The sequence below is a fragment of the Chiloscyllium plagiosum genome, unplaced genomic scaffold (assembly GCF_037043375.1).
Source record: "Chiloscyllium plagiosum isolate Xiang-an unplaced genomic scaffold, Cpla_swu_hap1 HiC_scaffold_50, whole genome shotgun sequence".
Lineage (NCBI taxonomy): Eukaryota > Metazoa > Chordata > Chondrichthyes > Orectolobiformes > Hemiscylliidae > Chiloscyllium > Chiloscyllium plagiosum.
This window is the reverse complement of record NW_028270188.1, coordinates 45858006-45874313: the sequence shown is the minus strand read 5'-3', so window position 1 is coordinate 45874313 and position 16308 is coordinate 45858006. Positions and strand designations below refer to the sequence as shown.

Genomic DNA, 16308 nt, shown 5'->3' with positions numbered 1-16308 from the left:
TGAGGACTGCAAATGCTGGAGATCAGAGTCAAACTTTGTGGCACTGGACCAGCTGTGCTTTTCCAGCCCCACACTTTTTACCTCTTCCTTCCAGCTACCAACTGGATTCACTCCTCCCATTGACCAACCAGACCAACCTCTACCTGTATTCACCTATCCCTACTTCATCAACCTGACCCCTCCCCCACCCAAAATACCCTACCCTCCTTATCTGCACCTCCCCTTACACCCACCCCCAGTCCTCAAGAAGGGTTACAGCCCACCTCTTGGAGCTGCCTGGCTTGCTGTGACCTGAAGAAGGGCTTATGCCCGAAACGTCGATTCTCCTGTTCCCTGGATGCTGCCTGACCTGCTGCGCTTTTCCAGCAACACATTTTCAGCTGTGTTCTTCCAGCCTCATGCTTGCTTCCCTCTGATACATGGCTAAAAACAAAAAGTGCTGGAGATCACAGTGGGTCAGACAGCATGCGTTATGAGAGGGCAGGCTAACCCTTTGACTCTAGATGACTCATCATTAGAGCTGATGTCAGGTGGGGGGGGCACGGGGAAGGTGGAGTGCTGGGCGGAAAAAGGATGTTGATAGTTCAGATTATGTGAGAATGGCAGAACAATAGTGTGTCTAACTGCCAGTGAGGAAAGAAGACAGTTCCACTGGGGTGGAGAGGGAGGATGGGGAAGCGGGTTGAGGGGGGGTGCAGGGTGGGAGATCCTGGATCGTAGCACAAACTACTCATTGCTTGAACTGAGCAGCATCCAAGAAGAGTTACACCTGAAATATTGACTTTTCCACCTCCTGATGCTGCCTGGCTTGCTGTGTTCTTCCAGTTTCCTGCTTGTCTACTTTGGATTCCAGCATCTGCAGTTTTTTTTGTCTCCATCCAAAGAGGGACTTGGCAAGCACACCTGTCTCCTGAAACATCACAGCTCCAGCAATAAAGTCTGGTAGTGAGCTGAAATATGGCCCCCAATTTGCTCACAGGTCTTGTGTTGGGCAGTGTGCAAGACTAGGAGAAAGTGAGCACTGCAGGTGCTGGAGAGTCGGAGTGGAAAAGTGTGGCACTGGAAAAGCACAGCAGATCAGGCGGCATCCGAGGTAGACAAGCACGAGGCTGGAAGAACACAGCAACCCAGGCAGCATCAGAAGTTGGAGAAGTTGACATTTTGGCTGTAAGCCTTCTTCAGGACTGTAGGGTGGGTGTAAGGGGAGCTGCAAATAAGGAGGGTGGCGGGGGCGGGGTGGTGAAGTGGGGATTGGTGAAGACAGGTAGAAAGTCAATGGGAGCAATGAATCTGATCGGTGTCTGGGAAGAGTGGAAGGGAGAGGGAGGGGCTGGAAGGGAGTTGGGGGAAGGGAAGGGAGGTCATTTGAAATTGGAGAATTCATGCATCAGCGGAGCAGGAGAGCTGATGTTTTGGACATTAGCCCTTCATCAGTGTGCAAAGACTGGGAGGCGATATCCTATTGGTATTATCGCTGGACAATAATTCTGGCAAGCCCAGGTAACGGACTTGAATTTCACCATGGTAAATGATAAAACTTTAATTTTAAAGGAAATCTGATATGAAGGAGGGGAGACCATCTGGTTCATTAACTAGAGAAAGGACAAGTCTAGGTATGACTCCAGACCCACAGCAATGCAGTTAAATCTTAACAACCCTTTGGGCTATTAATGAAAGATTCAAAAAGACAGCTCACCACCCATCACCTTCTCAAGAGTAATTAGGGATAGGCAATGAAATAAAAAAACACCGTAGATGGAAAAAGGTCACCAGACCCGAAACATTAACTTTGATTTCTCTTCACAGATGATGCCAGACCTGCTGAGTTTTTCCAACAAAGTCTGTTTTTTTTTCCCTGACTTACAGCATCAGCAGATCTTTTGGTTTTTATTACAGGTAATGAAATGCTGGCCAGGCAGCTATGTCTATGACCAATGAATTAAAAACAACATTAAGAGGTGTTCAGAACTGGGGACAATTTTGACAGGATAAAGAAGGGTGTATGTAGTAACTAGGAGTTGCAATTTCAAGATTGTAAGCAAGACAGCCAGGAGTGAGATGAAGAGAAACCTCTTTACTCAGGGGGTTAATAGGATTTGCAATGAACTGCGTAGGAGGTTGCAAAGGACAGATATTATATGTTTGAAAGTGATGAATTTAGAGGGCGACTTGAATAGCCTGGAGAGTGGAACCAGCTGTTTTGGGAGCAGGTACAGACTCGATGGGTCGAACGGCCTCCTTCTGCACTGTAAAATTCTCTGATTCTAATTCTAATGATTGTTTTAAAAATGCAGTTCGTGGGGTGGTCCTTTGGTCCTAAGGGGAAAAGCAACGAGTTGGCTTTCACCACCGATCACTATTACTGGCCCCTGCAGAATGTTGTGGACAGGATCAGGCTTGGCCCATAGTGAAGCAACCCATTAATAAAGGGTTGTTTATGTGCCCAACTGGGGATTTAGATCAGATATGGGAGGCGGCCAGTGCCATGTAACAGTGTTATTGCGTTCAGCTTTCAGGTAACCAGGCAAAGGAGTGTCAGGAGACTGATGAAATTTGACACAAATGCAGAGTGCTGGGGAAAAAAAATTCAAGTAGTTGAAGACTATTTAAAAGCAAAGTCACCAACTGTAGCTGTGATTTGGAGGAGCCGGTGTTGGACTGGGGTGTACAAAGTTAAAAATCACACAACACCAGGTTATAGTCCAACAGGTTTATTTGGAAGCACTAGCTTTCAGAGCGCTGCTCCTTCATCCGAAAGCTGGTGCTTTTATATAAACCTGTAGGAATATTACCTGGTGTTGGGTGATTTTTAACTTTAGCTGGTAGTGATTGCATTGTGCAGAGCAGTAAATGTTGATTCGTTACAGAGCAAGCAGCCCTCCTCTGGACTTGCCCCTTTAGTAAAACATCCCACAATATGGAAATGCAAAGCAGCACTGACTCAAAAGTCATGAAATATTCATGCCCGGAAGAAGCGCCGATACTAACCAATACCACCCACCCCCACTCTCTGTTGTGTTGCTTCCCCACCCCGGGCGACGCCTGATGGTGTCAATCCTCTCACTGTGCTTTTGATGAACAATTCTGACGCGAGTTGATACAAATCAGAAAAATATATTCACACCAGCCACCCTTAAGGAATGCCTTCCCGCGCTAATAGACCTGTTTGCCCACACTAACTTAGCTGAGCGGGTCCCTCAATGTGCGGCAACACTGAGACGTGGTTAGAGTGAAGTTAAAATAAAAGCAGAGGGACCTGGAGAAACCCCAGCAGCTTCTTTTGAGAGAGTAAAGTCGTTTCAACTTCGTTTTTCTCTCTCCACAGAAGCTGCCAGACCTGCTGAGTTTCTCCAGCAGTTTTTATTTATTGTGATGATTGTGGGAAAAAGCTTGCAATCAAGTCACTTGAAGGTGGTCTTAACAGCCGTGGATTTTATACTTGGTGGAGAGAGCGGGTCCACAAAGCGAGCGTGAGCCCTCAAAATACAGGAACACAGAGACCACCATCAATCACCAATCATTTACAGAGGTGTCTCTGGTCAGGGGGAGACTGGGTGGGGGGACTTCACCATCGCTGAAGGGACTTACAGAGAAACAAAGTTCAAAATCACACAACACCAGGTTATAGTCCAACAGGTTTAATTGGAAGCACACTAGCTTCCGGAGCGACACTCCTTCATCACCTGATGTACACCCGAGTCCAACACCGGCATCTCCAAATCATGACCACTGAGAAACATCTGATCTCCAGCATCTGCAGTCCTCACTTTCTCCTACTGAGAAACAGCCTCTTTAACACCACGTCAGTCCTCGAAACAAAAAGGGGGAGAATTACCCCCTAGAGGCCAGGGCTGATTCTAATTCCTTCGGAAAACCCTTATCTCTCCCGAAAGCAACTGTCCATCCACGGATTGTTCATACAATAAATCCCTTTTTTAACCACCCAGCCGCCAGTTTGTATTATACCCGGTTATTTACCGGTTAAACATTTCCGGCGGTGTTTTCTTTTTCGCTCACACTCTCCCACTTTCCTTACAAACCACACACAGGTCGGAGAGACATAACTCTATGTGGCTTTGTCCACAGCTAATTCAGAAGAAGCAATCCCAGCAGATTTCAGGACTTTTGTAATCCGCCCTTTATCTAATATTCCCATTTCTTTGGTGCAGGCACGTTTTCCCATGTAGTTTTGGTCCCGCTGTTCCCATATTTTTGCTGCACTAATTCCAGGCTCACCTTTCTCCCGACAGGTGACGTTTCCCTTGGAAAAGCACAAACCTCCCCGAAGGTGTGAAGCTTTCCCGGGCACACACTAACCCACGTTCTCGCCTCCCCCAGCCCCAATCGCCAGGTCTCACCTGCTCCGAGGTAGAGCCCCAACAGCAGAAGAGCGGAGCTTTGGCGTCGCGGCTTCATCGTAGAACAATCTGGGTCAAAATGTCGTTTCAAAACCATCAGTGCTCACAGAGCAGCTCCAGGACAGAATGAGGAGAGTCCGCCCACAAACAGGTACCAATACACCTGGAGGTGCCGCCCATATCTACAATAAACTCCACCCCGTCCCCCCCACCGCTGGGAAAAAAATACAGCTCCCCGCTGGAATAAAACCCCACCCGATTTGAAAAAAAAACACAACATTAACTACCCTCACGCCTCCAAATAGCTGGAACTGGTACTGCACCATTGGGGTGTACCTCATGAATAAGCCCACTGCACCTGACCAAGTCCATACCTGAGAGCCAGCTGCACAAGGTTCAGGAACACATCTAGAACATATCACACACTGAAAAGGCCCATACCTGGTACCAGATAGATCCAGAGCCGGAGTATCATACAGCACTGAAATAGTCCCGTCCAGGCTGACCAGACACCCCAACCTGACCTTAGTCTCGTTTGCCAACATTTGGCCCATATCCCTTTCAACCTTTCTTATTTATAAAGCCATCCAGATGCCTATTAAATGTTGTAATTGTACCTGCGCCCATCACTTCCTATGACAGCTCATTTCATGCACACAAGCCTCAGAGTGAAGTAATTTCCCCTCAGATCCTTTTTAAAATCTTACCCTTCTCACCTTAAACCAATGCCCTCTAGTTTTGGACTCCCACACCCTAGGAAAAACACCCTGTTTATTCATCCTATCCATGCCCCTCATGGGTTTATAAACCTCTATAAGGTCACCCCTCAGCCTCCAACAGTCCAGGGAAGAAAGGACCCAGGCTATTCATTCCTGGACAAATCCAGAACTGAAAACTTACTCTTGGACATATCCAGAATTAAAAGACACCCACTCCTGGACAGATCCAGACTGGGACATGGCCAACTCCTGACAATAGCCAACAACTTATCCTGGACTTCTCACACAGGTGTAATGGTCAAGAAGGCACAACAATGTGTTTTCTTCTTCAGACGGCTCAGGAAATTTGGCACGTCCATAAGCTTTCTCACAAATCTTTACAGGTGCACGATCGAAAGCGTACTGTCCAGGTGCATAACGTTTGTATAGGAACTGCCCAGAACCATAAGAAACTACAGAAAGTTGTGTGTACATCCCAGACCATCACGGAAGCCAATCGTCCATCTATGGACTCCATTTATTCAGCTTGTTGCCGCAGAAAGGCAGCCAGCATCATTAAAGACCCATTGCACCCTGGTAATGATCTTCTGCAACCTCTTCCGTCAGGCAGAAGATACTGAAGCTTGAACACATCAGCAGGCTCAGGAACAGCTTCTCCCAGCTGTTATTAGACTGATGAATGGAGTCTCTAACTTCAAATAATGTTGATCTTGCCTAGCACATGCCTGTGCAACGTAACCTGTGTGCCTCTAAGTTTTTACATGTATGATCTGTATCCTTGATCTGCCTGTAGTACTCATAAACAAAGCTTTTCACTGTGCTTTGGTTTGTGTGATGATGAATGAATCAATGAATCAATCCAGGACTAAAACACACCCATGCCTGGATAGATCCAGGACTGAAACACGCCTCCTCCTGGATAAATCTAGGACTAAAACATAGTCACTCCTGGACAGATCTAGAATTGAACCACACCCAATCCTTGACAGATGCAGAACTTGGGCATACCCACATCATAATAGATCCAGACCTAAAACAGAGGAGACCCACAAAAGTTGGAACAAACCCAACAAGTGAATCTGCACAGACTCGAATATGAAACAGTAACACACCTGTAAGGTCCCACAACTGGAGAAATCCCAAACCTGAAACAGATCCACTCCTGAAAGAGAAGCCCAGCAGACCTGCATGTGGAACAGGTTCATACCTGGAACTAACTCTCAGAGGAAATGGAACTGCTGTGTTTCAGAACCACACACATCCACACCTGGAAGAATCTATACCTAAAACTAAAAGGTACTAGAAGCAGGTCAACACATGGAACAGTTCCCCAACCAATTACACCATACTACAACAGACAGAGACTCAAAAAGCCACATCAAGATCATAGACTTCCAGGCCTCAAAGAGAACAAACCCTCAGCAGACCCTCATCTGGAATACACTCACATCTAGAATAAAACACTTCCAGAGTTGAACGAACACACACACACGGAAGTGAATACAACTGGAACAAATTTCCAGCTGCAGCAACAACAAACACTGGGAAAACATTCCACTTGTAGCACACTCCTAGCTAGATAACACTCACACTGAGAATAGACCCACACCAAGTACAGACATGGACCAGGTTCAGCAACACATCAGGATCTGACTCACACCAGAAATGGACTTCATTTTAAACAATCCTGCACCTGAAATAATTATTCCTGCTTATATATCTTCCTCAATGTTTTTAACATTATATCTAGTGTCTAAATAGAAACTGTTCTGCCATTATGGATGCTGTCATGCAAACTAAACTACACTTAACTAAGTCTTCAAGTTCACTAAAGAAAGGAACCTGATTGAATAGCAGCAAAGATGCAAAATGGGTAGAAATGCATACCTTGCTGTTTTGAAGATCCACCCTCTAAATAGTTGGATTATTTAAACTGGAGAGCAGATGTGTGATGACATATGTGGATAGCATTAATGATTCCTTTTATTTTCTGTCCTTACTATATTTAATTTTTACAGTGCATCTCTTGCCTCCTCAGGACTTCTGAACATTCCTGATGACAAAGGAGTTTGTTTTGAATTAGCTCGATGGCTAATATGGCATCTTAGGCCCTCCAACTAGCAGTTATACTGTTTGTTGAGGTGAATGTTGGTCACAACACCAGGAGGACTGTTTTTGAATAACACCAATGTGATCTTTTACATGATTTAACTGCGAGTTGGAATATCTGTTTAGAGTACTTCCAAAAGACAGTATTTCTGAAAATGCAGCACTCCCTCAGTTACTGGAGTATTGAATACATGACAGTATCGAGTAACATCTGTGTGACAATTTTAGATATAAATAGTTCATTATCCAAATATTTAAATGTAGCTGCATTGTATTTATTTAGGTGCCAACGCCCTCTTGTGGCACAATGGTAGTGTCCGTACCCTGGACCAGGAGTCTCAGTTTCAAGGAGAAAGTGAGGTCTGCAGATGCTGGAGATCAGAGCCGGAGATGTGTTGCTGGAAAAGCGCAGCAGGTCAGGCAGCATCCAGGGAACAGGAGAATCGACGTTTCGGGCAGCAGGGGCTTATGCCCGAAACGTCGATTCTCCTGTTCCCTGGATGCTGCCTGACCTGCTGCGCTTTTCCAGTCTCAGTTTCAAGTCCCACCTGCTCCAGAGATGTGTAATAACATCTCTAAACAGGTTGATTAGAAAATAGGTTAGATAATAATTTTTAAAAATGCTTCACCTAAGGCTCTTGTGGTGCAGTGGGAGTGTTCTTTCCTTCAGCCAGAAGGCCTGCATTCAACTCCTCCCTGCTCCAGAAGTTTATCATAACATTTCTCAACAGGAATTAAAAATACCTGAACACTTTGCCAAGCTCTCTTGTTTTGCAGTAGTAATGCCCTATCTCCAAGCCAGGAGACCTTGGTTGAAGTCCCACCTGCACCAGAACTATGTAATAAAATCTCTGAACAAGTTGTTTAGAAAATACTTAAAGAGATAAACGCTTTACCTCACAGGATGGAACTAGGCTCCCCATTAGCTGGGTGCAGATGCAATGCACACATTCAATTCCTGGTCTGTTCTGAGTTAATCTTAGCTATAGTGAGTATGAGGCTTCGACGGGAACAGGGATGAGAACCTTGCAGATGGATAAATTGCTTTTACAAGTTTGGAGATCATGATGTGGAGGTGCCTTCATCAGGAGCACTGCTCTGAAAGCTCATACATCCAAACAAACCTGTTCGACTATAACTTGGTGTTGTGTGATTTTTAGTGTGGAGATGGGAGCTGTGAGGTTAAAATTGCACACAACAGGTGATGAGCTGAATCCTATCCCTGATGTCCTCAGCACAGAGCTCCCAGCAGGGATCTTTGGAGAGCACTCAGAAATTCTGGCTAATTTATTTTCTTACATGCCCAGGTTGCAGAAGTCATGTGCCTTTTTAACTGCTGTGCAGCTGAAATCAGCTGAGCAAGGTTTACAGGCACTACATGAAAACCTCCAGGTGTGACCACACGACATCCATGCACTGAGGTACCAGTGATGCTTCTGTTGCTGATAGAAGAACATGAGTCTAATGGTTTCAACAGGAGAGGCAGGTCATTGGTACATTTTGTCCATGTTTTGTTTCATGGTGAATAATTTAAAAACAATTTGTTTCTAGTGTTCTGTTCACCCAGAGTGGAGCAGCTACAGTCCCAACATCAAAGTAAATGTTAGCAGATCCGGTTCCTTGACACTTGGCTGTGAGCCACTCACCTTTCAGAAGTGGAGTCACATTTAGATCTGGAGCTGATTAAATCTCAAAATGTACTTATACCTCCCCCAGGTGGTAATATTCAAATTCACAAACTGTAACCTTGGGCAAAAGACATTACGGGGAGGCAGTGACATAGTGGTAATCGAAATCCAAAGTCACCAGTCTCCAGGGCATGGGTCTGATTCCCATGAGGAAATGTAAATTAATTTTAAAAAAATACTGGAATTAAAAGTTATTCTAATGTTGACTAGGTAACCACTATCAATTGCTGTAAAACACCACCTGGTGACTAATAAAATGCCCGTTAGGGAAAGACATCTTCAGTCCTTACCTGGTCTGGTCTACATGTGACTCCAGACCTACAAAGATGTCATAGAGTCATAGAGATGTACAGCATAGAAATAGACCCTTCGGTCCAACTTGTCCAATCCGACTAGGCATCCCAACCCAATCTAGTCCCACCTGCCAGCACCCGGCCTATATCCCTCCAAACCGTTCGTGTTCATATACCCATCCAAATCCCTTTGAAATTTTGCAAACGTACTAGCCTCCGCCATTTCCTCTGGCAGCTCATTCCATACATGTACCACCCTCAGTGTGAAAAAGTTGCCCCTTAGGTCTCTTTTATATCTTTCCCCTCTCACCTTAAACCTATGCCCTCTAGTTTTGGACTCCCCCACCCCAGAGAAAAGACCTTGTCTATTTACCCTATCCATGCCTCTCATGATTTTGTAAACCTCTATAAGGTCACCCCTCAGCCTCTGACGTTCCAGGGAAAACAGCCCTAGCCTATTCAGCATCTCCCTATAGCTCAAATCCTTGTAAATCTTTTCTGAACCCTTTCAACTTTCACAACATCATTCCAATAGGAAGGAGACCAGAATTGCACGCAATATTCCAATAGTGGCTGAACCAATGTCCTGTACAATGCAACATGGCCTCCCAACTCCTGTACTCAATACTCTGACCAATAAAAGAAAGCATACCAAACACCTTCTTCACTATCCTATCTACCTGCGACTCCACTTTCAAGGAGCTATGAACCTGCACTCCAAGGTCTCTTTGTTCAGCAACACTCCCTAGGACCTTACCATTAAGTGTGTTAAGTCCTGCTAAACCAAAAGAGAAAATGCTGGAAAGTCTCAGCAGGTCTGGCAGCATCTGTAAGGAGAGAAAAGAGCTGATGTTTTGAGTCTAACTGACTCTTTCAAATTCCAGGACAAACCAATCTACTTGACTGGCACCACATCTTCAAACATTCAATTCCTCCCCCACTGACACTCAGTAACAGCAGTGTGTACTATCTACAAGATGCACTGCAGAAATTCACCAAAGATCCTTAGACAGCACCTTCTAAACCCACCACCACCTCCATCTAGAAGGAAATACACTGTTGTTCCTTCACAGTCATTGGGTCAAAATCCTGGAATTCTCTCTCTACTGGCACTGTGGGTGACCCCACAGCAAGTGGACTGCAGCGATTCAAGAAGGCAGCTCACCCCCATCTTCTCAAGGGCAAACAGGGATGGGCTATCAGTGCTGGCCCAGCCAGTCCCACAAACGAATAAAAAAGTCAAGATCATTGACATTTCATTGTTGATCCTGAGGAAAGCTCTCCAACTTTCAGCTGTTAACTGTTTCTCTCTGTGTGGATGTTGCCAATGCTCCTGAGTATTTGCAGCATTTTCTGTTTTAATTTTAGACTTCCAGCACAGCAGCCTTTTGTTTTTAGTATTTCAGAAGAGGTATTTTGTATTCTCCCTTCTGTTGAGAGCATCAATTCAAATAGCCTCTCATAAGCTGGATCTGCCATTCATGAACTGAAACCTCCCCTTTACAATCCTTCACTGCGTAAACCTCGCTTTCACTGGGTCAAATTCTGGATTTCCCTCCTTCAGGGCATTGTGGGTTAACCTACAGCATGTGGCCAGCAGCAGTTGAAGACAGCAGCTCACCACCAAGAGATCAAGGGATGGGCAATAATCGCTGGCCCAGCCAGCAGTGCCCAAGTCCCTGAATTAATAAAATAAACCAACAGGCAATCACTGACTTTAAGTGGCAATCACTAATTAAGTCTATTGCCAGTTATCACTGGAAATTATCAACAATAACCATCAATCGTTGCCATTCACCAGCAATCGCCAATTACTTGTTTTCAACAGCAATTACTGGTGCTCATGAGTAATTGAAGAAAGTTACTGGATTTCACCAGGAATTGCCATAAACTCCTTGGTATTGGAAGATAAGGAGACTACAAAATTGAAAGAAAAAACATAAACTGTGGCAAAGATCAGTGCTAACCTTCAGGATTGAGAAAGATTTAAAAACCAACAAAAAATGGCCAAAAATTAATAAAGAGGGAGAAAGTAAACTTTGACGGTTAACTAACAAGTTTATTATATATATATATAAATAAACTAAATGATCCATTAAATATGTAAAAAGGAAGAAAATACCAATACTAACATCGGCTGCTTAGAGAATGGAGCTGGAGGAAGAACAAAATGGAGCCAGGAAATAGTGGAGGAATTGAATTAATACTTTGCATCGGTCGTCACACCAAAAAAAACACTAATAGCATTCCAAAAATACTAAATAATCAAGGGGAAAAGCAGGTGAGCAGGTGGGACCACCATGACCTCAACTGGTACAGGAATTGAACCTGTGCTGTTGGTAATAGGAAAAGCAAATGGATTTTTAGCTTTTATTTCAAAGGGAATGAGGATAAAATTAAAGAAGACTATATAAACTATACTATATAGCTAAAACTATACAAACATGAGTCAGCGCACACTTATAATACTGTGAACAGTTTTGGGCCCCTTACCTAAGGAGATATATACCAGCATTGGAGGCAGAAACATCTCTGGGTTGATCCTGGGCAAGGATGGTTTTTTTTGTGAGGGGAAGTTGTGTAAGCTGGTCCATTCATTGGTGTTTAGAAGAGGAGACATTATTGAAATATAAAAGATTCTTGGGGACTTGACTAGGTAGATACAGAAATGTTGTTGCTCTGTTGGGAGAGGTTAGGACTGGAGGGCATAATCTCAGAATAAGCGGTCCCCCATTTGAGTCTGACATGTGGCCTCATTCATTCCTGATGAAGAGTTTTTGCCCGAAACATCGATTTTCCTGCTCCTTGGATGCTGCCTGACCTGCTGTGCCTTTCAGCACCACACTAATTTGGAGGAATTTCCTAGGTTTTAGTGAAACTATGGAATTCTTTACCACACAGGCCTGTCAAGACTGAGTCACTAAGTCTATTTAAGGAAGAGATGGACAGATTTTTAATCAGTAAGGGAATCAAGGTTTATGGAGAAAAGGCAGGAAAATTGAGTTGAGGATTATCAGGTCAGCCACAATCTCATTGAATTGCGGAACAGATTCAATGGGCTGAATAGTCTATTTCTGCCCCAACATCTCTCACTCTCACCAACAATAATTAATTCTCACAGAAAGGAAAGGGTTTTGGAGGTGGGATAGATAGGCTTACAAACCAAAAGGACATGGCAGTTTGCAGGGCAGTTATTTCGGTAATGATACCCAGAGTGGATAGGAAGAGGCATGAAGGAATTACAACAATTATTTATTCATGTCTGGCACTAAACAGGAAAGGTGGCCTGATTGTCTTCATATGGAATATGAGGATTATTAGATCTAAGGAAAGGGCATGCATATTGGCCCCTGAGGTGTGGGAGGACTTTAAATTTCAACAAAATAGGTTAGAAAGATTGATCAAGAAAGGGAAAATAGAGTACAACAGTAAGTTTGTTCAGAGAAAGTGATTAGTGAAAACAAATGTCGATCCCTTACAGTCAGAAACGGGGTAAGTTAGAATGTGGAACCAACTAAATACATCATTTGTTTTTATTTCCTAAAGGAGAATTCCAAAAACATTGAGGAACTGTTGGTCACATGGGAGGAACTGAAGGAAATCAGAATTAGTAGAAAAATAGTGTTGGGAATTTTATGGGTTTAAAGGCTCTTTTTAATCTACGTCCCAGAGTACTTAAGGAAATGAACCAGAAATGATGGTTGCATTGGAACAGTTGCTGGATTGGAAGGTACGTTCTTTAACATCACTATTTTTAATAAAGAGGAAGAGTGAAAACAGATAATTATAAACTGGTTAGCCTGATGTAGAGTAGTAGGAAAAATGTGAGAATCTATAATAAAAGAATAAAGAATATCAGAGCATTTTGAAAACAGTGATAGAACTGAATAGAGTCAGCATGGATTTGTGAAAGGGAAATCATGCTTGACAAACCCGGAATTCTTCAAGGATGTAACTAGCAGAGTTGATAAGGGGAACCGTGAATGTGGTTGACTTGGATTTTCAGAAGGTTTTCAATAAGGTCTCACATAAAAGATTAGCATGTAAAATTAAAATACATGAGATTGGGGGTAGTATACTGACATTGGTAGAGTGCTGAAAAAAAGAGTAGGAATCAACTGCTGTTTTTTGTCTGGAAAGCAGGCAGTTTAGGGTACACTGTTGCATACTGTGAACTCGTGTTTTGTGAAGTAACTTTTCCTCTTTTTTTGAGGTAGGCCTTTGGGATTGCGGATGACTTGCTTCGATTCCAGTTCAGCGGGTTTCAGACAGGCTGCTAAATCCAACACATGGTCTGCAACTGTCAAATGTGAGCGAGATAGTGCTTTTGGGTCAGGTGGTTATGGGATTTGGAAAATTGTGCTCTCTCCAATGCCTTGACATGGCATCTGTGTTTCTGACAAAGTCTTGTGATGTGTTTGGTCCGTTCCCAAATTACCCATCTCCGTTTGGTCGCTCACAAGCTGAGCATTCCCAGGAGATGGCAGTGAGGTACTTTGTAGACATACCTAAAGAACTTGCACTGTCTACCTGGGAGACTTCTGCTGTGACTGGTACAGCAGTTGCTTTGAGGGTCTGTTGTCAGGCATACCAACAACATGCCCCACCCTACAGAACTGGTTTTAAATGATTAACACCTCAGTGCAGGCCGTGTAGGAATGGAAAAAGACATTAGTATTGGACTGCCTTTCTTACAACTGAATTGAATCAATCTTACAAAGGCACTGCTGGAAGTACTAGTTAATTGCGGTGAGTACTAGTTAATTGCGGTGAGTACTAGTTAATTTGCAGTAGATTACCCCTAAAGCACTTTGGACATATTAGGTGAAATCACATCAACAGTCCAGTTCAAAACTCCCAACCATGTACTGGCTGTATCCAGTCGAATGGTGAAGACAGACTTGACATGATTAAGTACCCCGAAAGGTGAATTTCATTGTCCTATCACAATAAATGAATCACTTGGACAAGCAATGGCAGTTCCCTTGGTATTACCCAAAGCAGCTCTGCTCGTTCTAACTTCTTTCACACTTTCCCCAGAGTCTTTCACTATGAGAGTCGACTGTTATTGAGCATGGAGAAGTTCTCTTTTTAATATCCTGTGCCACCTTTGGTTGTAACTGGGTATGTATGGGTCTATTCTGATCACATTCTCTCCAACACTGACCCTGCGTATTCATAACCGCATTCTGGAAGGGGTTTTGACCTTATTATGAATTGCTCAATATCCAATGAGGAAGAAGCTGTCACTGTCCCAGGGCAATTTGCCAAAAGGTGCTGAAACTTGCAGAAAAAGAAAAAAAGTGGAGGCCCCTTTAAGTGTCAGTTCAAGCCCGAGTGAGCAGAGTCGTTCCTTTTGTTGGTGTGAGGGAAAAGGGCGGGTTCCAAGAAACCCATTTAGACCAAATGCAATTGCAGGGAGCCGCAGACTGCTCCCTCGGAGCTGAAGAGTTGCTGCCGAAGCAGGGAACCCTGTCCCCAGGGAGGGGGGCAGCTGTGAAAGATGTGTTTCTGAGCAGAGAAGCTTCGGAAGCTGTTGCAAAGAAGTTAATAGTGCAGTAAAATGAACCGAGGTAAGAACAAAACAGAGAAAATAAATCGTTGTTAATTTGAAGTGAAGTTGAATTCTCCAGATCTGTTGGGTTTACAGTTTTATAACAGGGAGTTACCTTGCTCTTTGAGTAAACTTTGTAAAAACTTTCCCCCGCTCTGGCTTCTAGTTCTCCTTTTGTTCCTCTCCTTTTTCATCACTTTTTTTCCCTCCTTTTCTCCCTCTTCTGCCTCTCTATTGAGCTGGTTTTGCGGAGTTGCTAGGTGCCCCGTCACCATGACGACCACCAGTTCCTCCATACAGCCCAGTTATTCATTATGTAATGTTTGTTTTTGTCCTTTCCAAAGAAACCCAACTTGGCTTACCCAGTGAAAAAGAAGAATTTGCAGCATCGTGGCCCTATGTTCGAAGCAGACATTAATCCATACACAGTGTTTCTTTAATTGTCATAACCTGAGCTCAACCACAGTCTTTGCCTTCACTAAAATCCTCTAATCAAGAAAAATATTTTATTCAGAGCTGGAAAAGTAATGGTGAAATTAATTCAGCGATCTCAAAGAACTTTGATTCATGGATGCTAATATCCCATAGAGATTAGTTTAGACCAAGAACAATTAAGTCAAGGATTAGATTAGGTTAGATTCCCTACAGTGTGGAAACAGGCCCTTCGACCCAACAAGGTAAAAACAATGACTACAGATGCTGGAAACCAGATTCTGGATTAGTGGTGCTGGAAGAGCACAGCAGTTCAGGCAGCATCCGAGGAGTAGTAAAATCGACGTTTTGGGCAAAATCCCTTCATTCTTGATGAAGGGCTTTTGCCCGAAATGTCGATTTTACTGCTCCTCGGATGCTGCCTGAACTGCTGTGCCCTTCAACCCAACCAGTCCACACCGACCCACCGAAGAGTAACCCACCCAGACCCATTTCCCTCTGAATGATGCACCTAACACTATGGGCAATTTAGCATGGCCAATCCACCCTAACCTGCACATCTTTGGGCTGTGGGAGGAAACCAGAGCACCCGGAGGAAACCCACGCAGATACGGGGAGAACATGCAAACTCCACTCCGAGGCTAGAATCAAACCTGGGTCCTGACGCTGTGAGGCTGCAGTGCTAACCACTGACCCACCATGCCGCCCATAGCAGTAAGGAGCAGACCATTAGGCCCCTTGATACCTGATAAGATCATAACTGATCTGATTGTGGTCTCAAGGTCACCTGAATTGGGAATTTATGTCAACTCAAGCCTTGAAAATATTCTTTGACCTTGCTCTCCTTGACTAACAACTCTCTAAGGAAAATAAATCTCCATCTTAAATTTGAAGCCCCTTTATTTTTAAATTGTGTCCTCTGGTATCTCCATCAGGAACTCACCTTGCCAATCCCATTAGCATTGATGTGTTTCAATAAGAGCATCCCTCAATCTTCTGTCCTCAATCTCCAAACAAAACAATCTCCACTGGGAAATTAAACTCAAGATCTTTCTAGTGAGATTAATCCAGAAATTCCCACATCTGCAGTAGAGGGTTTCAACTGAACATGTTTCACATCACTGCTTGCAATGTTGTATCACAAAATGATTGCAA

General features: G+C 43.9%; 1 protein-coding gene across 1 annotated transcript in view; it reads right to left on the bottom strand.

Moving 5' to 3' along the window:
* LOC122544736 (uncharacterized) overlaps positions 1–4493 on the bottom strand; it is a 43402-nt gene extending 38909 nt beyond the window's left edge. The window contains exon 1 of the mRNA XM_043684043.2: positions 4359–4493. Within this exon, the coding sequence (XP_043539978.2) occupies positions 4359–4455 (97 nt within the window). The 5' untranslated portion in view covers positions 4456–4493. The remainder of the gene's footprint in view (positions 1–4358) is intronic.
* Between the last annotated feature and the right edge of the window lie 11815 nt (positions 4494–16308).